Below are 24,510 nucleotides of genomic sequence, written 5' to 3' on the forward strand. Positions count from 1 at the left end.
CTAAGTGGGTAATTCAGACACACAGCTAGGTGACAGTTGACTGGTTGTGACTCTTATTACTGTACAAAGTAATTGCGTTATTTTAATTTTGTATGATAGCACTGTGTTTATTATAGCTAATAACGTGATAAAGTACAGCACAATAGTATAATGTTAGATAATTGTTTGTAGTGACTATAATAACAATTAACATGCGTTCCATGGATGTTGCTTTGAAGGGGAAAAGATGCATATTCTGGTGTAGTCAGCAGCGGCTTTCCTCGGCAGCTCTGTCTCATCACTGTGTGCTGTTTGAACTGCAGACCTCTCAATGCCTGGTATTTTAGTATCTGGCTTTTCTATGACCTCCCTCCAGTGCAGCACTACCGGAGCAGGGACCTGACTCACCTCTTTCCATGCTGCATCAGTAATGCCTAGAATAATCCTTAACTCAGCAATAGGAGCTAAACAAATGCAGAATAAAGGAATTTCCCACCTGCCAAAGACTACCTGAGCCCTCAGCTTGTGCCAAGTTGGCTGTCTTCACAAACCTGTGGTATAGAAAGCATTGTCACCTCCGTGTTATAGGAGAGAGTACTTTGGGAGATTGCGTATCTCAGTGCCTTCCTTGGGTCCATGAGTTTGTCCCTGACCATTGTGAAACTTCATATGCTGAAAATGTACTTGCATGTGGGAACATTGTTTTTCTTCGGAACCTCAGCTAACCCAGAGACCACGGGTATGGCGAAATCCCTAATCCATTCAAAAGATCACCTTGGCTTCCTATTTTTATTTTACTTGAAATGAAGATCATAACAAGTGATTTAAATAGTGTTGCTCTCTCTACATAACCCTGCCTTTGTATCATACTTTGTTATCTTAAAGCACCATTTGCACCTGGGCTATTTCGATTCCCATCCCTTCTTCCTGAGAGACATTTTATCAGCCACATTGAGTGGTGAGGAAGGAGCTGACCAGCTCAGTGTGTCCGAGGTATCCCTCCTCCCCCTGTAAGGAAATCAAATCCCATTGCATTCTCCAAACCAGGTTCCAACCTCCTAGGGTCCTAGATGGCACATGCAGCACTCGGAAGAAGAGTTCCTGCTTCTGAGATGTTCTCTGTGAGCCAAAGAGCAGTGTGCTAAGGGGTGACTGCAAATACCACACAGCAGTGCTGTGGGAGGACTTGTACAGGGCACGGATGGGAATCACAAAAGGGACTTACAGTCGTTGGGGGGTGCTAACTAGATTTTTGAACATCAAAGCAATGCACGATAAGACTTTGTACCACTGAAGAGTGATAAACCAAGATCCACGCTTAAAGACATTTCTTCTTGTGGAATCTATTTAACCAGCATTGGCTTTGAGCTGTTGCTTGTGGTACTAGTTTGCAGTGTTCTTTTAGAAGCCAGCATTTGTACACCAACAGAACAGATTCACCGGTAACATTCAAACCACCTGGCTTGATGGCCTCATTGATCATTAAATAATCGCAAAGATTTTTTTCTTGAAATTGCTTCCCTCCACCAGTTCTTCCTTTCATTGTCATTTTCAGTCAATATTTTTGTGTCAGAGAGGATTTCAAATACTGCAGGCCCTGGTGCCAGATATCCTCTTTAATTACAATGTTTAAAAAGTCTATGCACAAAATTTTGATTTTTCAAAATCAAAAAATAGAAAATTCCTCTAGCAGTCGTTTGATCTGTCCCTCTGCTCTGCTTTAAATACACTTAGAGAATCTGTTGTTTGGATGGGAACCCAAAAAAGAAGGATTTCTTGGCTGAGTGAGAAAATTAACTGTCCCTCAGCAAAACCTCACCAAGTACAGAGCCTGCTCTATGCAGTTCTCATGAGACAGGAGCAGCACCTGCATTGGATAATCTCATCCCTGGGACCTGGGTAACGCTGCCTGTTTTTATCTGCCAGCAAATATTCAGCTGCACGGTTAGCTGACTGACCAAATGCAGTACCAAAGTATTTATGATGTGAACAACTGCTTTATCGAGTTCATGGAATGAACTAAAATAATCAAATTTATTTCCCATTGCATCTCAAATATTTGATGAAAGGGCTGCCTGAACCCCCTAGGATGACTGTGTTGATTTCCTCATCATTTCCAAAACCTTGGCATTCCCTGAGCAGCAGAGCACTAATGAAGCTGTTGCACGAGTCTTCCTGGAGCCTGAAAAATCGAGGGCCTGGAAGTGACAGAAGGGAGCGCCTACACCTTGCCTCAGCCCCATTGTCTCGTGCTTATTTTTAATTACCTCGAAGCTTTAGAAACATGATCCGGTAAATGCTATGTGGGACTAGCGAGGAAGGCACTCATCATGTGAAATCCATAAATTGCTTATAATCCTCTCAAGATGTTAAGAAAAAAAGCATTAAGTAATTGAAGACAGGAAGTCCTCCGTTAATTATTTAGAGGTGTTATCAATGCTTTAAGTAAACCAAAGCGTTTTCTGCTATTTCACGGAGCGGAGCCCCTGAGGGACCCTCACAGAACCACCATCATCTTCTCATATTCGCTAATGCAAACAGCGCATGGCAGCTTGTCAATAAAGGACCCCGTCCCATCATCCGTTACTGAACACCTCTGCCACCCCGCACAGGATGAGGCTGAGGCCAGTCTTTGGGCGGCCATGCTTCCTGCACCAGCCTTCTCACATGGGCTTGGGGAAAGAGCACAAGGAAAAGGGATGAGCTGATTTATGAGGGCCACTGAGCAAACGAATGCATTCATCGTGCCCTCTTTAAAGCCGCTATGATTATGACTTTCGTGTCTCTTAACTGGGAAAATGTTTCCCAAAACATTCATTACCACTGTTGATTGTTGGATTTCACCGAGACCTGCCATTCGCTTAGCAAAGGGAAAACAATTTGCCTTCCTTTCCAGTCTTCTTAGAAATTAATGAAAACCTCTTAATGCTAAATAATATAAACTCTAGCCTTTCCATGTAGCAGAAACTATTACATTGCAATGATATCCTACCCATCACCTTTGAAAAACAGAACATATTTTGAGCAACAATGTATCAAGATGTGAAAATTCATTTCAACAGGATTTTACTTTTAGAAAACTGCCATTTGCTCCCATAGTATCTTGCTTCTTGAGGTATGTATTACATTTATTATAATTTCCTCTGTCATTGTCTTTGTTCCTCAGCTACTAGATAAGCTTTTGAAGGACAGAGACAATAGCTTCTTATTTGCCATTGTTTGCCTAGTATCTACCACAATACCTAACAGTCAAAAATGCGTGTCAAATTAGTAAATATTAGTAAAGAATAGTATTTAAGTGATCATAGTCTGTTCTCATTGTAGATAAAACTCAATGTCAATAACATCTACATTGCAGACAGGAGTGGCTACATCATTTGCAGGACTTCTTGCAAAGTGAAAATTCAAGCTCCCTTGTTCTGAAATTATTGAGGTTTTCAAGACAGTGAATAGAACCTTGCATTCCTCCAGGGTGTTTCTAAGCATGCAGCCCTACCTGACTGCCCAAACTGTAGCATGCAAAGCAAGCCCTGACCCTCAGCACTTTGAATTACAGGCCATTGCTTCAACTGGAACAGGAATAAAAGTAAGATGGCGGTCGTGTTGCTAAAATAGCTTCAGGCACTTCTGGAGTTCTCTGGAATGTTCTGGACTGCGTTTTCTTGTGCCGCTTACCCACTGACCATCAAGCACTGGATCTGCAGAGGCAGACATTACAACTAATCATGCTTCCATTTTTTCAACTGAAGAAAAACTATTTTGCACCTCTCTAGGTACATATGATAGCACTAGTCTTTCTTTCTTTAAACCTACTTGTTAAAAGGTTAAAGATAAAAGAGTATAGTCAGCAAATGCCTGAGCACTAACTTTTAAGGACTAAAACACTGTTCCCTGAAACTCTAAGTCATCCAGTTTTTTTTGCCTGAGCGAACAAGACTTTTGTTTTGTCCATTGAGTCTAGCCAACCTCTTATCTCTGCAGCATACTCCTTGGATCAAAACTTTATTACTGAAAAAGAAAACTGCTATAAAATGCAGAAACGAGGCCTCAGTCTGTTACAACTTTGAACTCTGAGAGGAAAAGTGCTTATTAAAATATTATCTTAGTTGCCTCCTCCTAGCTGAGACATAATAGTCAACATCCTCAATTTAAGAGCAAAGGGTTCTCTGGGCTCCCATTTTTGGAAAGGTTTCAGTCCACAGTCAGCTGGCTCCAAGGCAGGGAGACGTTGTGGAGAGGCTTGCCAGAGGAGAAGGAGCTCGTGGGATGGTAGGCGGGAAGCAGGGAGGGGTCAGGAGAGGGGAGGAGAATCTATATGTGTATATGTATGGTAGATAGATAGACAGACAGACAGACAGACCCTCCCAGGCCACAGCACAGTAGCCCACCTCTTGCCACCAGGCTTTGCCTCCCAGCATCACACCCAGCTCTAAACCCATCAGTAGTCCGATCCAGTACCACACACCCATGACCCAGTCATTCCCGAAAGCCCAACCTATGAGAGCACAAAGCTTTGGGAAGCATCTAGATATAAGCCAAATACTGTCACAAAACCATAGTAAGAGGAAGGGATTTAGCAATTAACTGAATACTGGCCATGCTGGTAATCTATCTCTGCAAAGAGTCTGCCAAAGAAATCACTCATTGAGGAAGGGCTCTGTAGGACGAGTCTCATGACTCAGATGTTGGGGTGAAGGCTCTAAGCTATGACCTAGAATTTCACATAAAATTTTAAAAAATGAGAATGTGAATTTGCTTGTAGCAAGTAGCCAAGATTGAAATTCACAGCACCATCTCACTAGTAGCGTTTTTAATGCTTTGATGTCCAGTTCATATGCTATATCAACTGAACACATAGAACAATACAGGAAATGGGAATATTACCAGTGACAGCTCAGGGAGGGGCAAAAGCTGGCTTGACCCATAGAATGTGGACTGCAATGGCTGGCACCATCCAAAAATGGAGAACTGCAGCATACAAATTACAACTTCATAATAAAACTCTGTCAAAGATGTCATAGGTTAGATGTACCTTAAAAGTAATTCCCTGATGCTTTTGTGTGTCAGTATTAAACATCTCAATTTTCACAAGTAATCAGATTCATTCCACATAGAATTGGAATCCCACTCTACTATAATAGCCAAGACTGCCAGTGGGTGCAGGAATTCCTGGAAATCTCCACAAACAGAGATTCTTTGGTGGGTGACCTAAACCCCCAGCAAGTGAGGGGAAGGAAGTGCCCTTGTCCCTGTAGCAGAGATGGACAGGTCACATATCCACTGTGGGTGAAATGGTGCCCCCACAGATTACGTGCTCATAGGATGGTCATTTCTGATATGTGAAAACCACCTGTATGGCTTAGCTTCTAAAGTGTCTGCCAAATGTCTTGTCTTCAGAGATGGGGGCCTTTGAAAGTGACTGCCTCATGGAGGTGCTGAACTCATCATTGGTCTGTTGATGACTTCATTGATGACCTTTATTGATGCTATTGAGAGACGGGGCTTGATCAGAACAGGCAGGTCCCTGAGGATGTGACCTGTAGGATGTGTTCTTATCCCCGGCTCCTCCCTTCTCTCTGCCTCCTGGCTGCCATGGTTAAGATGCCTTTTAGCCAGCTGACCTCTGACTGAATTCCCCTAAACCATGAGCCAAGTAAACCTTTTGTCCTAGTGATGGGAAAGTTAACCAGTGCACCCCTAATGAAGACCGGATCAGACCAGGCCTGTTAGCACTGAAACTAATCACTGAGCATGCTGATTAACAAACCATGGAATTATGGTTTTAAAGTCAATACCTAAAAATTGTACATGCTTATGGAATACTATTTCAGTGTATGCACACATTGCATATGGTTTAAATCGGGATAAATGTATCTATTTCCTCAAGTGTTTATCAGTTCTCTGGTGAAAACATTAAAAATTCTTTCTTCAAGAGCTTTTTTGAAATACGCACTGCATCATCTTTATGTGTACTGCCCTCCTACACAATAGTCCTCACGCACATATCGTTTGATCAACCTTTTGAATTATATACTCTTTAGGACTATTTGTGAGTTCTTTAAAAAATAGCAGATGACACTTGTAGGGTAATGGGCTGCGGCTTTGAAGTGTCACTTGCCTTCTGAAATTATAATGGACAAAGTACCTTTTCCTATTTATCTGGGTATTAACAATGAGAAACAAGCTGTTCCTTATGGAGTACATCAGATCTAACTTACAGAGACACGAGTTTTGTTTTCCAAATCATACTTTCATGAGGCGCAGGCGGACTCCTGCAGTCCCTGTTTAACATGCATTTGCTCTGCTGCTCGGAAGTGTGATTGGGATGAGTTTGGTTACTTTCTGCCTTTTTCCTCTGGAAGAGAACATGATTCCCTGTAGGGAGATTCAGGTAATTCACAGCCCCCGTCTTCTTCACTCTACTGAAATGTTAAGTACTTGGCTTTTCTCCATGCATTTGCCTTTCTCCACTCTACGACTGCTATTTCCTACTCTTTTAATTCGATACTGAGCACTTGAATGATGTTTTCTTTTCTCCTTCTACTCTTCGCCTTCAGGATTAAGTTACAGTCAGAATGGTCCCTTTGAGACGTCGCTTTATTTCCCTCTTCTCGTCCTTATCAATTCATGAATAGTTTTCAATTGGTGTGCCCTTTTCACTGCCTGTTGCTAATATTTCATATTATGTCTCATTTTAAAGGCTACCGATAGGGGCTTACTTAAAATGACATCAAATTCCACTTGAAATGTGTGGATTTTATTGAGTTGTACAGAATCGTATCTATGAAAGGTCATTCGGTTCATGTAAATCATCCAGGCCCGATGGTAGCTGATGCTTTACTTACGGAATGTGTGGTCCAAGCCTATTAGTAATCTGATCTCCTCAACCATATGGAAAAGGCAAGGTCTAAAAAATGCAGAAAATGATGCATTTGGGTATTGTCTTTCCTCCAGTTAATCTGCAGCTCAATTAACCAGTTTGTGCTCTGATACCCACAGTTTACAGACGTAGAAACTGAGGCACCTGGACACCAAAACCTACAGTTGGTCATGGTTAGTCAGTCGTGCCTAGCTAGCTGTGGGGATCCAAACCGTCTCACTTTAGCCTCATCTTCTGACAGCTGTGCTCCTCGGCCTCAGCATAGGACTCACAAAAATATTCAAAATGGAGTATTGATTCACATTTGGGCTTTCTAAATTACTGCAAGTTTTCCTAGGCTTCGAGCTACGTTGGTCAACATTTTCTTTACAGGAATAAGAAGCCTGACCCAGTTGCTCCAGGCCACCTTTTGTGATTCCTCTCACAAGTTTAAGGCCTGACCCTTGCTTTCATATCTCTGTGCCCAGCGTCCTGCAATGTCCAACAGTTAGCACCCTCTCCGCACAGCAAACCTCACAGCACAAACTCCAGGCCCCAGGATGGGCGATGTCTGTGTTAATGCCAACAGAGACATGGGAGAGCGCCCCCTCGTGGTTAAGGCCTAGGAAACATTGGCTAGCATGTTATTGGTGAAACTTAGTAACTGACTTTCAAAATAAACACAGTACTCGTGAAATCAGTTAAGTGTATACAGTCCAATAAAAAGAGAAAAACACAACCACCTCAAAAAAACCCTTGGGTTCTTTTTATTGTTTTCTTTTCATTTTGTACTTTTTGTATGGACCGCCTGTTTGAACCCAATCTTTTGACAGGCCTCCTTCATATCCAGTTTTCTCCACATTATTTGCTGAAGAATCTGTCCTTCTCACATATATTGTGGTGACTTTGTTAAGAATCCCTTGGTTATGGAAGCAGTCGTGATGTATACGATTAAGATTTGTCAATTACAAATGCTAACTTTGGGCCAGGGATAGATCCCAGTGGCACGGCGCCTGCCTGGCGAACATGAGGTCATGAGTTCGATACCTGGTACCAAAATCAAAATAAAGATGCTCATTTTAAAAACAGCATCTGCAATGGTTTCTACCAATTTTATATCTCACTGATGTTGTTTCACTTTCAGATGAATTTCAGTTTCTTTAGTGTAGCGCTTAGGTGATGCCCAGAGTATCAGGCCAGTGGGAAAGCCAGAGTCTGGTCCCTACCCCGGCCGAGCCACGCATTCACTGGGGAATATTTGGTTGTTTGAGCTACAGTTTTCCTGTCTATTACTGCGCTGGTGATAGTCAAGGCAGAGCCTCTCCAGGTGTATAATAAGTGTTTTGTGCTGCCACCTGCTCTGTGTCAGCACACGTTAGTGATAATTTTAAGACCAGCATCTTTAATACGAACACTTTTAAGTGTGCAAACACACTTAACAAGTGGGCACCTCTTGGCTCCTAACAGTAAAAAGTCTCAGGTGTGACCTCATTCAGGGCTACCAACCAGTGTTTCCAGGACACAGTTTCTTTTCATTTCTGAGCTTCGCTCCGTTCTCCAGCGCTATGTGATCCAAAAGGAACACCCACCAGCTGTGACCAAAGTCCGGTCCTAGGTGGAGCTCTTACTGACCCATGGCGCACACTGGATTGTGAGCCAACACCATGCAAGGAATGTGGTGCCCCATCTATGCCTGCTTCTGTGTCTGCCCTCGATTCATGGGGAACTGACTCTAGGTAAAGCTTGGAAGCTAAGAGTGACCAAAAGACTGGTACTCCGAGGAAGGGAATCTCGAAGGTAAAAATGGCGGGCATGGAGTGCCTGGATGCACACTGGCAGGCGTCATGGGAAATGGGCCTGTGTGTCTCTGCGCATGTCCTCGCATGCCCTGCTCTTGTTCTAGATGGCTCACCCACATTTCAGGACAGACCGAAGCTGAGGAGGACAAACTGTCACGGATTAGACGAAGAGACTCAGCCTCCTCACCTGCCTTTTGGTCCCCTCGCCTCCTGTCTTGACTTCCTGGTTCTTCAACCCTTCCCTCTTTTACCCCGTGGACCATTTCCACCACACCCCAAATTGTGAAATCTCTGTATCTGAAAGCTTGTCCAACCTCTGCTCTTATCACAAGGCCTTTGTTATTGTTACCAAATCGTGGCACTATATATATTATTTTTTATTATTAATATGTAGCAATTGTCCATGGGTTCAGTGTGATATTTCAACCCATGGCCTACATCATGCACTGACCCATGCCAACTTCTGTCACCACCTTCCAAACCTTGAGTAATCATTTTCCTACTTCAGAGCACCTTTCTTGTAACATCCACATATAAGACAGAACTTCGGGTACTTGTTTTTCTGTGATCAACATGTTCCCCTTGACATAACATCTTCCAGCTCCATCCATTTGTGCTGGAACAAGATTTCATTCATCTTTACGGCTGAATGACACAGCTCCACTGTGTGTCGATATACGACATTTTCTTTCCCCATTTATTTGTCACTGGAGGCCTTAGTTATTTGCATATCTTGACTGTTCTAAGCAGTGCTGAGTAAGGACGGGAGTACAGATGTCTCCCACTTTCTGAAGCCATCCTGGAAGTCTACTGTCATGAGTGTCTTTCGTTTCACTGTCACGGTTACCTCAGTATCCCAAACCCATTCAAAGTGGACATGAGGGAAAGAGCCAGAAATCACAGGTTGCCAGATGCAGTGAATAAAACTGATGAGGAAACTGGGTGATGTCCTTAAGGGCCCCCCTTTCTGTCAGAGGACCCTGGGCAGCAGCATACACCATATCCTTTGATTACACCTCCAAAAGACGTGAGAGAGTATTTCAGGAAACCACAAGAATGTGGGATCACAGTGTTCAAAGCAAGAGGGAGCATCTTGAGAGGTTTCAATGACGATATATCTTACAATAATTTCTTTCAACTTAAACATTCATTGTATTTTTGGTCCTACCTCATAGGTATACAGTTCTAATCTTCTGCCTACTAATATCCAGTTTTCTCCACATTATTTGCTGAAGAATCTGTCCTCACATATATTGTGGTGACTTTGTTAAGAATCCCTTGGCGATGGATGCTCGAGTTCACTTCCCCATCTCTGCAGACTCTGCCCCATGGTCCCGGAGTGTGTCCACTTTTGGGCCAGCACCAGGCTGTTTCTCTTTACCATGCCTCTGCAGTGTGTCTTGGTATTGAGCAAGGTGACACCTCCAGCTGTGGACCCCTCTGTGTCTGGCAGTATGTTTGGGCTCCTCTGGGCTGAGGCTTTGGCCTCCTGCTGGGTTCTCCACACCCCTTAATTCCATTGCCCGATAACTTCAAGAGAAGTCCCTCCATTATCCCTGAACCCACACTCTGCTTGAGCACCTCCCCTGCCCCAAACTCACTCAGCCTCTCCAAAGTTCCTAAGTTACCAGCTCCTCTCTCTGCTGGACCACTTCCTACTGCCTGCCGGCCTTTGAGTGTTCTGGACCAAGAAGAAATCCCTTCAGAAAGGTCTGCAAGGAAAAAGACAATTCCTGTTTCTTCTATACATGAGTTTTTCCCTTAACCATTCCCCTGGTTACAAATGCCTCCGGTTCTCTAACCAACCTTACTACACTTCTGTGATGATGATTTCCCTCCTAACACCCATTTGGAAGTTTCCTTCAGCAGTTACTGCTTGTTGGAAGCCAGAACAGCCAAAACATAAGATGAGGAAGAGAATTGAGGTGATTAATATTCCAGGAAAAAGCTCTTGAGGATAAACTGCCTAAAAACGCAGTATTTCTTCCCTTTCACCAAACATACTTATATGTGGTGTTCAGAAAAAATAATCTAGAAAATAATTATTATTTACAAAAAGCTTTAATGTTGCTACTATTTTGCTAATAGATAGGTAGTTTTTGTTTGTTTGTTTGTTTGTTTGTTTGTTTTGATACCAGGGATGGAACTCATGAGCTCACACCTGCCCAGCAGGTGCTTGTGTCACTGTGCTGAATCCCAGGGGAAGAATCTGTGACTTAATGAAGTAGATTCAGGGGCAGATTCTCATGGGATTCTTGGAAAGGACTTGTATGGTCGGACTGTGCTGCTGTTAGACATGTAACCCGTGAAATAGGCACTAGAGGAGGAAAAGACCAAACACACACACGCACACACACACACACACACACACACACACACACACACACACACTCAAAATGCCCATCCCTGGTCCCAGAGCTCTTGCATTCTGAGAAGTGAGATCCTGGATGCACCTATTACAGAGGTCAAGACCCCCTTTTTCAGGAGACTGAAAGCGGCTATCATGAGGCCAAATCAAGTTCACTCCCGCTATTTCTGGCTTTCATCGTGGGAAGTCCCCTTCCATTTCCTTCTGAGCTCTGTATTAGCATTTCCCCGTAAGCTTTTCTCACATCTATGTGGCCTGGGATGGCTTAGATCTTCAGTCATAGTCCTCATCTGTAAATCAGGTAAATATCAAAATTATGTAAATCCTCCATAGTAACCAAATGGAAGATTATAATCAAGTAAGCACCTGCTGCATCTTACCACTAAGAGGATAAGGAAACACAAAGGACCATGAAGCTGGATCCAAAGCTGCCGCTGTTGCTTTCGTGAAGAACCAAGAACACTGCTCCTGATCTAAATAAACCAGATTGTTCATTTTTTCCACTCATTCAACAAGCGTCTACTTCTCTGTGCCTGTCATATGTGAAGGATACAGAGATAGGCAGATACAGTCCTGGACTCTTCCAGAGCTTACATCCTAGGAGGGCAGACAAGCAGAGGCAGGTCCAGGAGAGACAAAAATCATCTAAACAGATTTTTTAAAAAAGGATGCATGTGGGTTTTAGACAGAGTGGTCAAAATCTTTGCAAATGTAGCCTCTGAGCAAAATTCTGTATAAAATGTCAAGGTAGCAATGGACCACCTGTGGAGGAAACTCACCACGACCACCAAGAGAACAAAAGAGTGAAACTCATGAAAAATACACGTAATAACCACTGTATCCATACTGTAGTTTGGTATAATTATTTGACAGTTGCACGAGACTATTATTCATTTTCAAAAAATTTAAAGATAGCATTGCTATTCCTGAGAATCAAAGAAAGAAATGTCTGTAAGTTTCAATATAGTCTTCATTGAACACTGCTGAGTCTTAATGTTGCTTCTGCTCATATAAAATACTACTCTGGGTATCCCATTTCATCTTCTCATATGAGCTACATGCTATAGTGATTCCCCATTTTACATATCAGTAGACCAAGGCAAAGGGAAGCTAAGTAACTCGTCCAAGGTCACCAGCCACGGAGTCATGAAATATGACAATATACAACTTGTGTTGAAAATAGAGGATGTCATTCTTTTTTTCCCTGATAACTTATTGAGCAATTATTGTGCTGGATCATATTCTAAATACCAAAAAAATGATAAGCACTATCCTCTCACCCTCTTTTCCTTAATCTGCATGTGAGACCAACATGTGCAAGAAGTGCAAAGTTAAAAAATAGAAGTCACAGTGTTAATATTCACTGCATATGGCTTGAGGCTAGGAGATGTTGAATATAACCTCCTTTTAATTTTTTTTTTCTGCTCCTGTTACTACAAAAAGCATTTGCAGAAACTGGGGTGGTTGGCCTGGAGAAGAGAAGACTTGAGGGATCTAATGACTGTCTACAAAAATTTAAAGAACTGTCAAGTAGAAAAGAAATTAGATTTGTTCTATATGTCCCCAAAGGCAGGAGCAATAGAAAGATTCCCCACAGAATAAAGGAGAACTTCCATTAGTGAAAACTCTAGAGCTCTGTGATGCCAGATTGGACTCTCTGGGCTTCGCGGTGCTTGGGTTGTGTGGTGGGTCACTCAAGCAGACCAACCCCCATGGTCTACAGGGAAATCAGTACCAGGCTAGCTGGTGCTGGTTAAGATTGGTTCTTTTTATCAGTGATTAATAAAATTCTTGCTATTGCTTAACTGCTTATAAAGTTCATCTCTTCATTAAAGAGACATTTTCCAGAACCCGCGGGTCTGGTTCATTGGTACAATGTTTGCATCCCGTATGCAGAACTCTGGATTCCATCCCAACACCGAAAGAAAAGTGCGTTCGACTTGTTTTCATATCATAGCTCCAACTCTGCGTGTTCATCTGGTGCTTACCTGGTAATAAATAATCCTCTCAAGGTGCACTCTCTCTCCTTTGTTCTGCCTAGGTCTGCAGCCCTTCACCAACTACAGCTTCTCGCTCACAGCTTGTACGTCTGCTGGGTGTGCTTCCAGTGAGCCTTTTCTAGGTCAGACGCCACAGGCAGCCCCACAAGGTAATGAAAAATATCCATTTGCGAGGGAAGAAGTTTTCATTTGGCCTTTTAAAGAAGGGAGAAAGTAGACAAGGAAAAATAGCCAGGTAGATTCTAATCTAGCTGGCTATTTATGTCCTTTGGCCATAGTGGCCTTTCTAGGTGAGTTCCCTTTCAGTCCTGTAAGTCTTTTAGATTTGCTTTTCTGGGAGAAAAAGTTCTTACAGAGTTGGGTAGGAAGTTTTTTAAAGACTCAAAAGTTAAACATGTTTCCAAATAATTCTCATCTAAAATCAGCCCATGCTTACTGCTAAAGTTGGCTAGGATCTCTCTGCCCCCAAGAACGGACCATGAAGTATGAAGAACAGCAGGATAAAGACCGAGATGTTAAGAGAACGAAGGGCACATGGATTAATCTGGGAGAGATCACAGCCCACTTGGGCACCCGGGAAGATGTTTGAGGGCAAATGACGTCTAAGGGCGGCCACCAGGACAGGACTCTTAACAAGGAACAAGACACACAGTCAGTGTTAAGTGGTTCTGTCTCCTTAACCGGCACCTGGGTGGTTTCTATTAAATTTAAATTCTTAATTCCTTATGACACAACACTTCCATTCTTAGTATGTAAGCCAGGTCGACAAAGAAGCAGGTAACAGAATACTTGTTGAAGACCTTTTTATTTTCCTGGATGAAGGATAAAAATGTGGAAAACAATTTAATATCCATGAGTAGGGGAACTTCTAAATAAATTCAAGTATTCTGATACTGTGGAATTTCCATACACAAATTTTTAAAATGAGGTGATCTGAACATATAAAGAAGTTATGGAACCACACTAATATGTTTTGTATAAAAACCCATACAGGAAATATCATTCATTTCTAATACTAAATAAACAAAGTGTAGAGAAAAAATTCTGGTAAGTATCTAAGCTTGATATCCATGGTTAGCTCTGGGTTGCAAGTGGAATAGGTGATATCATTTACTTTTGGAGGTAAATTTGCTTGGAAGCTTGCATCAAGGAATCACCTAATTATTTTGTTAATCTTTATCATGTGCCTATTTTATCTGTGGGGAAACCGAGGCATAAATAAGCTTCTAAACAGAAATACAATGTTAATTACCACAGTGGGGTCCTGAGCTACTTGTCCATTACTCTTTGAATGTAAGGGATTGTTGTACCCCGGAATATTAGACTTGAACTTCCCACCAGTAAATGGGGAATAAAATGGAAAATTCCACATATGGGGCATATGGCTCCTCCCCAGGAACTCACTAATGATGTTTTCTATATAAAGAATGTTTCATGTCAAAAAGCTTAGCGTTCTGTTGAAAGGAAGAAACCAGCAGTGGATTTTTTGGAAAGGTAAACTATCAAATGGATACTTTCACAATAATGGATAATTTCTAGAGGATCGACCAGTTTTGGCTGGAAACCAAGCCTGGTAAAATAACAGGGTTTCTTAGTCCAGTTTACTCATCAACTCATACATGTAAATTCTTAAAAATAGGAACCCGTTTTCCCCCTCCCCCCCATAAAATTTCTTGAAAGTGTTCAATTTTATGGCTTAAAATGTATGACTTTCAGAGTGCGGAGGAACAGTAGGAGAAATGTGGCCCTTAACTTTAGGCATCTTTCCTTTAACAGGACTCATTATGCAGACAATCTAATGAGTGAGCTCTGTCTCAGGAAAACATGGGTTCAGAGCTCCGTCCTGCCTGTATAAGTGCCATGCATGTAGAATGTGTGTAGGAAATAAACGTGGTTTGAAAGCTTAACTTGGGATTTTTCGGGGAATGAATCAGCAATAAGCTATTCCTGTTGTTTCACTGCAAATAGAGTCTAACGTGTCGTGTTTTAATTACTAACCTAGGTATAGCTAAGTGTAACATGGCACTTCTGAAGGAAACCAGGCAAAGTTTCAAGGTCTGATATCTGAGACTCTCCAGGGGGTATGGAGAGAATTAAAGGAAGCGTTTGTTTGGAGCCACCCAAACTCTTTTCTCATTTTCAGTTAGAAAGAAAATTAATACACATTTTGACTTCAGGACAAGTTGGACAAAGTTGCTCCCAGTTTTATCTGATGTGGAGATACACAGTGCAGACCTGCAGGCCTGCTTCCCCAAAAGCAAAAAGGGGAAGAAACCACCTGCCTCAGTTTCCCTCCAGCAGTATCTTCTTTAGTCTGTATCCACTGGTGCTTCCTTGGACTCCCTTTGTTTGAATAACTCCACGCTGTCCTCTGCAAGGCCTAGCTTCCTCCCCTGCAGGAGGGCTGGGAGCCGCTCGCATCAGAGCTCTCAGGAATGCTATAGTCACAGGTCAGGGGCTGCGTGCCCTCTGCTCTGGTGGACAGTTACACTTGGGAGCTTCTCCGATTCTTTAACCTCACAGGTTTAACACCTCCTCTCTGTCTGCAAGCGCCCTCTTCAATCTGCTTTTCCTTCTGTGTCTGGAGATACTACCATCAACCACCTCACCTTCTTAACCCTTTCCTTTCCCTTCAATTATAGTGCATAGTTTTTCACAAAATCTTGCCATTCATAAGTCTCAAGGATTTTTTTAAGTCTTTTCTTCCTATCCCTCCCCCTGCCATTATCTGACTTTGTATTCTTCTGAATTCTCTGGATTCTCCTAACTAGATGGCCTGACTCTGGTCATTTTTAGTCTTTCTCATATCTCCCAACCCAATCCTTCCTCCTTTGCCAAAAAAATGCGTATCTCATGTTAATCACCTCCATAAAACCCTGTATTATTCCATGGGAACATAAATTTGTATCTTTTCAGTAAAGTAAATTCGCTCCCCCAGGTGTATCCTCTGTTGAATCAGTAAGGGGTTCGGTGGACCCACTACGAGTGACAGCGCAGCCGCACTGAGGCACCCACCGTCCAGCTGCACCCCCCTCCTGGCTGTGACTAAGAGGGGGCACCCTCATCCTGGACGTCGGCTCCTGCATCCTCACTCAGCTAACTTGATTGCTCCAAGTGGGGTTCCTATATCTCCTTTCCAGCCATCTTCCCGACCAGGGCAATCACTAGAGAGTGCTGTGTCTTTACTCGCCTGGTGATGTGGGACTGAATTATTTTAAAAACTATTAAAGTAAGGTGACCACCTTCTCCCCACTGTCCCTCTCACACTCCCAGTCTGTCTGGGGTCACCTGTCCTAAGTGCTCTCCCAGCCCTGGGGGGAGTTAGCACACTGGATTATAACGTTTCATTTATACATCTTTATTCATTTTTCTGCTACAAACTCCTTCAAGGGTAAGGAGGGTTCTTTCTCGCTGACATCCACAGTGCCCAAGAAAATGACGTGAAGTCGGTGAGAATGTTGAGTGAATAAGCTAACAATAATAAACAGTCCAGAAACCAAGCAATCCTGATACAAGTTAATACAAAATGACTCCCAGCATCACACTTAAGAGGAAAGCCAATCCACAATACATGACCGGGTTTTAAAAACTGGAATAAAGAGTTATAGGAACACAACAAGTGGGGAATGTTGCATGGGAGTCAAGGTAAATTTAATATAAACCCAGCATGCATATTCTGTCTATGATAGCCGTTACACCAAAAGACTCACCAAGGTTTGCCTTGTGAGGATTAACCATGTACCATTCAGCTAGTTTATGCCCTCCACATCCTCCCCCATCATTTCCCTCACTATCACTTTTGTCTTCAAACTGCCTCAACTCTGCCCTTCCATTACACAGCATTGGCTTTGCTGGTGCTATAAGAATTTGGGGTACAGGACTTCGAACTCACTAAGACAATTCCCAAAGGTGAATCTTCCTCTAGCAAATATTTTCATTATTATACATAAATATAGCAAATATTTATTATTTATTATTAATAAGATAATAGTGACCCATGTCACTATAAAAATAAAAACATAATGCTTCCTAGTTATTTGCATGTTTGAACTTCATCTTCTCAACCAAGCCAGCAGGCACCAGGTTATTACCAACCCCAACCTCAACAGAGCATGCATGTGCTTGTAGGAATACAAAACTCAACTTCTATATAAAATGTGAAACAAACCTAAAATTCTGATTGATTATATTTCATCAGTAGCTCCATATCCATAGACCACACTGACATGTTCAGGTTGGGAAGTAAGCATAGGTTCTTTTAGCACTTTAGTGATTCTTAATACATCCCTCGAGGTGAAAAAGATAGGACTGTGAAAAGATAATACACTAAACCTTTCTACTTTATCTCTTGAATCAACAAATTAATATTATGTTTAAATCAGGACTTGCAATGCTTGGTTGAGTCATCTAGCAGCTGGTGGCAGAGAATCTGAGGCATCAATGTATATTGTGATTTGTGGATTTTTCCAAGTATCTAGCACAGAGAAAGCTCTGAGAATGGATCGTTTTCTTCTCAGGGACAACATGCTGATCAGACAGTATGCTTGAGGCGTTTTGAGATCTATCTAAAATTTTTGTAGTATGCTGGGACATAAATTTTATTTGAAAGTTCTTAAAAATTTTTCTCTAAAAATGTCCAAATTTTACCCTTTACAAAGTAATTTACACAGGAGATACAATTGTTCCAAAGCTATTAATTATAGCAAACCCAGTATAATGAAAGTAGTCTTTTTTTTAAAAAAAAAAAATTCTGTCTTGGTTACTCTTCTCTTGTTGATGAAACAAAATACCTAATGCCCAAAATTAAAGAAGAAAAGGTTTGTTTAGCTCACTGTTTGTGGAGGTTTCAGTCCATAATCTGCTGCCTCCAAAGCAGGGTAACATGGCACCAGGGTAGCATGGGCACCAGGGCAATACTTCAAGGCAGCAGAAGACAGCAAAAGTAGGAAAAGCAAAAATGAAAGAGAAAAATCTCTTCTCCTCCCTTATATTCTGAGCAGGCTACCACAGCCCCACCCAGGGCAAGCGTAGCACTCCCATCATCTCCATGCCCTTCTCTTGCACAGGCTGAGGATGTCCACAAGAGTAAGGAACCCGCTCTGTGTTGAGTGGCTTAAACTTCTCAAGTTGACACAATGTATTAAACATTGCAAGTTCCATAAGATATTTGCCCTGTCTACTTAGACCATAACTAGATGATAACACACAGTGGTAGGATTGATATTTCTCAAGGTAGATCCTCTATGTATTAGTGGATCATACATCTATAAGAGTAAATTTTTGACCCTAAAATAAGTGCCTAATGTAGTATTTTGCTAAAAATGGTGTGCAGTAAACTTGGGGCTTGGTAAGACATCTCCTCACTGAAATTATTCATTTAATATTTGTGTTAGTCAGTGTTCCTATTGCTGGACACAGTGCCAGACAGACATGAATTAAAGATGGAGAGGGTTGATTAATTAATTAACTCAATGCTTTTACCTGCAAATTCTTAAAACATGGGCAAAATGTCTGCAGATTTTCTGTCAGCGTGTAATACACAGCCTGAAGTTCAACTTCCACTAAAATCCTTGTTCCCAGTTAAGCCTCCTTGACCTTTACTGTCCACATTCCTATCAGTATTCTTGTCTTCTGAGCTCTCACCAGAATCATTCATCAATCTCTACTTGCTACATCCTAAAGCTCGTCTAGTCCACGTCTCCAAGCCTTTCCAGACTCTCCCTACAGACAATCCCAAAGGCTCCTACATCACATAGTCGAGTACAGTTAGAGCAAAACTCTCCTTTCCAGTATTAATTTTTCTGTGTTAGCTGATTTCCTGTTGCCAGACACAAGACTGGAGGCCTACAGTTTAAAGGAAAAACTTAAAAAATAAAATAAAATAGAAGCATAATTTAGCTTATGCTTTAAGGGGGTTAAGTGCATGGTCAGCTGTGTCTGAAATAGAACGGCCTAGTCAAAGGGCATGGCAGAGCAAAGATGATTAGCTTATAATACCTGGGAGGCAGGGCAGAGAAACAGTACCAGAGAGGAATGGAGCAAAGAACAGAGAATCCGAGGCCTCCATGACTCTCCTAAACAAAAAAAACAAAATGGTGACTTGGAAGATCCCAAAGGATCCCAGAGCCAATCAAGTTGACACTCTACCTTGTCACAGTATTTATTGGGCACCATGCTATTAATATACACTGACAAGCAAAACAGAGAGTATCCCTGTTTTCGTGGAACTAACTTTACTTGGAAGCAAGAGAAGGAGTAGACTGCCCAGCTGTAACAACATACAAATAACAATATGTCAAAGAAGGACAATGATTATGCTATTATGAATGTTAAACTAGAAATAGAAAGCAGTATATGGTAGAGTTTTGATCCTGTGACAGGATTAGAGTTAGGGAAGGAAAGCCGCGGAAATCTTTACTAAATAAGATGATATTTATGCAGATAAGTGAACTATGAGAATAAATAAGAGAACTGTGTCATGGTGTCAGTAGCACCAGGGTTCAGGCAGAGAAAGTGAAAGTCCAGACACCCACAGCTAGGAAAGAACTTAAGTCATTCTGCAGGTAGAAAGGGTGCTTGCGCGGCTGGAGGTTAATAAATGATGGAGACCATGATGCCAGGTATGCCAGAGGCAGACAATTATGAATGTCAAACAGTTAACTGAGGACTAGGGATCATTTGTATAAACAAATTTCTAAGACTTGTGTATCTCATAAAGATCAAACCAGCTGGCATATACATTTACACATTTGCATAAAGAGTCCACTGGTACACAGATACCAAGGCTGGAAATCTGCGGGTTGGGTCCAATGCTGTGAGAGGACAACAAGAGAGAACTGTGGTTTGGACCGGATGGGGTTGGCAGTGAAGATGTGGAGAGTAGGGAGAACCTACAGGGCCTGAGGATTTGGAGGAAAAGAACAGTTCCCTTGATGTTTTGTTCAAGAAAATGGATAGATGGACGAGACTTAGGACACAAATAGACTGCAGACAGACAAACCAAGAGTTCTGTTTGAGATGCTTTCAACTTGAGATGTGTGGTGATTCAAAGGGCCGTGTCAAGGAAATAGTTGGATTCATGAATTTGAAGCTCAGAAGAGAGCACGAGTGTGAATATACCCATTCGGAAATCTTTCATAGACAGACGATATTCAGAACTAAGACTCAGTAGACCCCACCCAGGAGGGGAGAGTTAGAGAAGAAGGAGGAGAAGAGGAGAAGGAGAAGGAGCAAAAAGAGATGGAGAAAGGAAGAAGAAGAAAAAATGAGGAAGAAAAAGGAGGAAGCAGAGGAGGAGGAAAGAAGGGGAAGGTGGAGGTGGAAGAGAGTGCAGAGCAGAAAGAGCCTGCATCCCTGGGTACCACATTATTTTAAGGTACAGGGGGAGAAGAACCAGTCCATGTGCCCAGCAGGGTAGCCTGAGAAAAGAAAGTGAAAAGGCACAGCACCCAGCGGGAGAAGAGAGACAAATTCTTATTGGTTGAATCGTGTAATTCAGGTAAGTACTAGATTACACTTTCTGCCATGTATTCGAGGTAAGTAGTATCAAAATTTAAAATGCCCAGGCAGCCTCTCAAGCCTTGACTCAATTCTGCTTCGGTTGACAGCCAAGAAGGAGAAATTGTCTACCACTGCCTGAGTAATACTCAAAAATAAAACAGACAATAGGGAAATGTATTCCCACTCAGTTCCATATTTCATCTTCGAAGTAAATGTATTCGTCCCTCACAATGAGATTTCTTGTAATCCACAGATAAAAGATAGCATGGTTAGTGAGGTGACTTTTGATGAGGACTTTATCTTTCCAAAAGGGCTCATGGTGCTGTCTTTCCAGGAGTGTGGGTGACGCCACGACACACTGTCATCAATTCTACATCGGTGGAATTGTACTGGAGTCCGCCGGAGAAACCCAATGGGCTTATTTCTCAGTATCGGTTGAGTCGGAATGGAACTTTACTCTTCGTGGGTGGCGGAGAGGAGCAGAATTTCACAGATAAACACCTGGAGCCAAACAGCAGGTAACTAAAGGCAAATTTTACCAGGCAAACAGGAAGATTTTCTTTTAATGTTTCAAGGTTTGAAAAGAATACATTTCACAGAAACATGACTGTTACTGATTAGTCTCTTTCTTCACTTGTCATACTGTTACCTATACTAATGAAAGTACTAAATCATTAGTTTTCAGACTACATAAACTCCTTTCATTGCAAATAAAAGTAGTCGTCTACTTGACATGAAAGTAGAATTTTTTAGTAAATCAAATACTGAAGCAGTCAAAGTAAAGTCAGGTAGTTGCAGTGTTCAACTTTAAAAATTACCAGGTTACTTTAAAAATGTATTTCTAAATAGCAACAAGACATTCAGAGTTTTTATTTTACATCGACTACTTTTTCTTATAATGTCTTTACTTACCACACTAGATTTAGACTTACCGTTTTGGGGGAGAAAAGTTCTACATATTTGCAGTTCATTCCCATTCATTTCTAAGTAGAGACAAAATATATCTTCCATCCACAGATGGTTTATTGTAGGACATAGAGAACCACTTAGTTTTATTGTAAAGAATACTAGATGAACTCAGAATCTTTTCCCCTAAACATGTTACCTGACCTGCAAGCCCTTAGAAAGAAGGAAGAATAATTTGAATCTTCCATAATCTAGCAGCAAACGCCAAGACTTCCCTGAGATCTTCAGGAAAAGTTATGAATAATGAAGGAGATAAATGTGCTGACAGTGGTAGACGTGGTGATGGCTTGGAGAAAATGCTACCTGGGTTAGAAAAATGTCCAAGTTCATGGTGAACTCCCCGGGCAAGGAGCAAAGACTTTACCATTGCCTCAAAGTTAAGAGAAAACAATGGTTAGAAAAATCAGTAATGGTTGTCCGCCTCTCTCGTGCACTGACTTGTTAAAATTCTTCTTTACTTAGATACGTTTATAAGTTAGAAGCCAGAACTGGAGGGGGCAGCGGTACTAGTGATGCGTACATTGTCCAGACACCTCTGTGGACACCAGAAGAAATTCATGCTCCATATAACATCACAGTAGTGGGACCTTATTCCATATTTGCAGCTTGGACACCACCAGGTAAAGAAACAGAATCTCTTTCTTTTTTCTCTCCCCCTCCCTCTTTTTGTCTTCTGTGAAAGAAAATTAATTGAATACAAGGCTGGAAATGTGAGTGTAGTAAATGAGAAAGGTATCACCTGTCTCCTGGACAGGTGAACAAAATAGTTCAGACCACACTCCTGAGTGTCTGAGGTGCATGGAGTTCTTTAGATCACATCACTGACACAATAGCCATCTCTCCGTAATCTACCAGTGGATCTGGAATTTAGACAGACAGCAGCTTGCTCTGCCTGTGTCCCCTAAATTGTGTCTGGTAATCGTAGCTGAATTTTGCCTTCCTATGCTCTGCAGTCTCCACTGAGCTATTGAGTCACTATTTAGTTGCTTTTGTGATTTAGTGCATTATAGTTTTTGATGTAAGCCTCATCCTCAGGGAAAATTTTGATTACATCAGTACAGTGGGATGAGACTAAAAGGAAATCTTTCTTCTATCTTTTAACATAAAGCACAAATAGAAGGCCTCATTTCCAGGTAAAATTTGAAACCTGTTGCACTTTAAAATATGTAATTTTATTTTTAATACCGGGTCTTAATAAGAGATGGGAGCAAACCCATACTGTCCCCATCGAGGCAGTCCAGTCACGGTTCAACATAACAATTCATTTTCCATTTTGGCAATCAGCAGATCCGTTCCTCAAAACAATTAGGAAAGATGTATTTTTCACTGAGGTAAATAACAAATAAGTCAAAGCAAGTAATATAGTCAAAATAATATAAAGGTTTTTTGTACTGAGGATTGAACTCACAACTGTGCACTTGCAAGGCAGGTGCTTATGCTGCTGAGCTAAATCCCCAGCCCCTATAAAGTTTTAATACAAAATATTAAGTTCTCATCAATCTAAAAGCAGAGAGAAAGAATGTTGCTGAAATTAACAGGAGAAAATCCACTAAGAGATTAATAAAGAAAAATTTAATTTGCTCTACAGTGTTACATACAAATGACTCCATAGCTATAAAATAAATACACAACATACTGAAGTAAACAAAGCATAAAGGGAAGATCAGTACCGGGGCAGTGTTGTTAAGAACTATCACATATGTAAGTTTTGGGAACATAGATACTTGTGAACTCTCTTAATTCCAATAGCAAAAAAGACAAAAATTCTACCATGAGAGACACACAAACTTACATCCCCATAATAGAACTGATTTCTACTTTCTCAGGATAGCATTGATATCCTGAATCCTTTTAGCATTTAGTCCTTGGCAAACGTGAGTTTTAGCACCACAAAACAAAACGAGGCTGGATAAAACCACCCTAAGACCAGATTCAGCCTACTTACTGAGGATTCCCCCAGTCACAGCAGGATCCCTATGCTCCAAATTCTCAAAGAACAAGGGAAGTCCAACATGCTAAGCAAGGCTGATGTTTTCCAGCCTTGTGCCTAGATAGTCCTGAAATATAGCCAATCATCACTTGTCATTTTAACATGATTAAAATACAAATTGCCTTTCCATTCTGAAGAGTACAATTGGTGTGGATTTAAAAATACATGTCTTTCTAGACAAAGTCCAAAAAAAGACAAACAAGAAAAGCAGGTTCACATAGCAGCACTGACACTTGTTAGGTGACCTTTAAAACTCAGTTAGCTACCTTCTAAGATGACTAAAGTATCTACGTGGAGATCCCCGTGAACAGTAATATGTGTAACTGGCATACATTGCCTATTTCTGTATAATAGTTTAAGACATTTTTTGAAAAACTAAGTTTTGTCTTACTCTTTTTACCAAATGCATTTGTCCCAGCATCTGATGACTCTCAATCTTCATTTTCAATATGATGAAACCACTCACTGAAGAACAGGGTTAGTAAATTTCTCAGAACCTTTCTAGTTCTCCAGCATTGTGTCATTGTTTTCTCTGAGTTCAACATCACATTTTTATGTTGAATGCATAATGTTTTCACTGGGAAAAGTATGCTGGAATAAAACATAACTTTTGCTTGTATAATATAACCTTAACCCTTGCCTGTCTCCAGCCTTGTAATTTTTCATTCTGGTCCGGACTAAAGGAAAATGAAAGGAAGCTGCCTTTGACTATTTAACCAAGATTAATAAATCTATAATATCCAGACCTGTCAATCTTTGCATTTCAGGCACACGAATCCACTACAGAAACCCTGTAATATGTGGAAAGATTAAAATCTTAAATGAAACCTTTTTTTCCTGGTGCCTAGAAGGATTTCAACTCAGTAAACAGTCAGATGATTTTGACTTGCGTATAATCGACAGTTGATTTTATTGGAAAGTACCTCATGCTGTGTTTTGATTTGGATAATAAAAATGTATTTTCTCTTCCAGAAAATTCACAAATATAAATCTTAAGCAGAAAGAAAACAAACTTGTTATAAGTGCAGGTTGTTTAAGCACTGGCAATC

At 41.3% G+C, this 24,510-nt stretch overlaps 1 protein-coding gene across 4 annotated transcripts in view; it reads left to right on the forward strand.

Annotated features, from left to right (window-relative positions):
* Positions 1-24,510, forward strand: part of Ush2a (usherin) — a 658,323-nt gene that overhangs the window by 527,668 nt on the left and 106,145 nt on the right. For all 4 annotated transcript variants that reach the window (XM_063236705.1, XM_063236706.1, XM_063236707.1 and 1 more), the window contains 3 exons: positions 13,047-13,154; positions 20,840-21,023; positions 21,934-22,091. In XM_063236705.1, coding sequence (XP_063092775.1) covers positions 13,047-13,154; positions 20,840-21,023; positions 21,934-22,091 — 450 coding nt within the window. The remainder of the gene's footprint in view (positions 1-13,046; positions 13,155-20,839; positions 21,024-21,933; positions 22,092-24,510) is intronic.

This window comes from Cavia porcellus, unplaced genomic scaffold, assembly GCF_034190915.1.
Source record: "Cavia porcellus strain 051 isolate PalLab524CR breed Dunkin Hartley unplaced genomic scaffold, mCavPor4.1 scaffold_26, whole genome shotgun sequence".
NCBI lineage: Eukaryota > Metazoa > Chordata > Mammalia > Rodentia > Caviidae > Cavia > Cavia porcellus.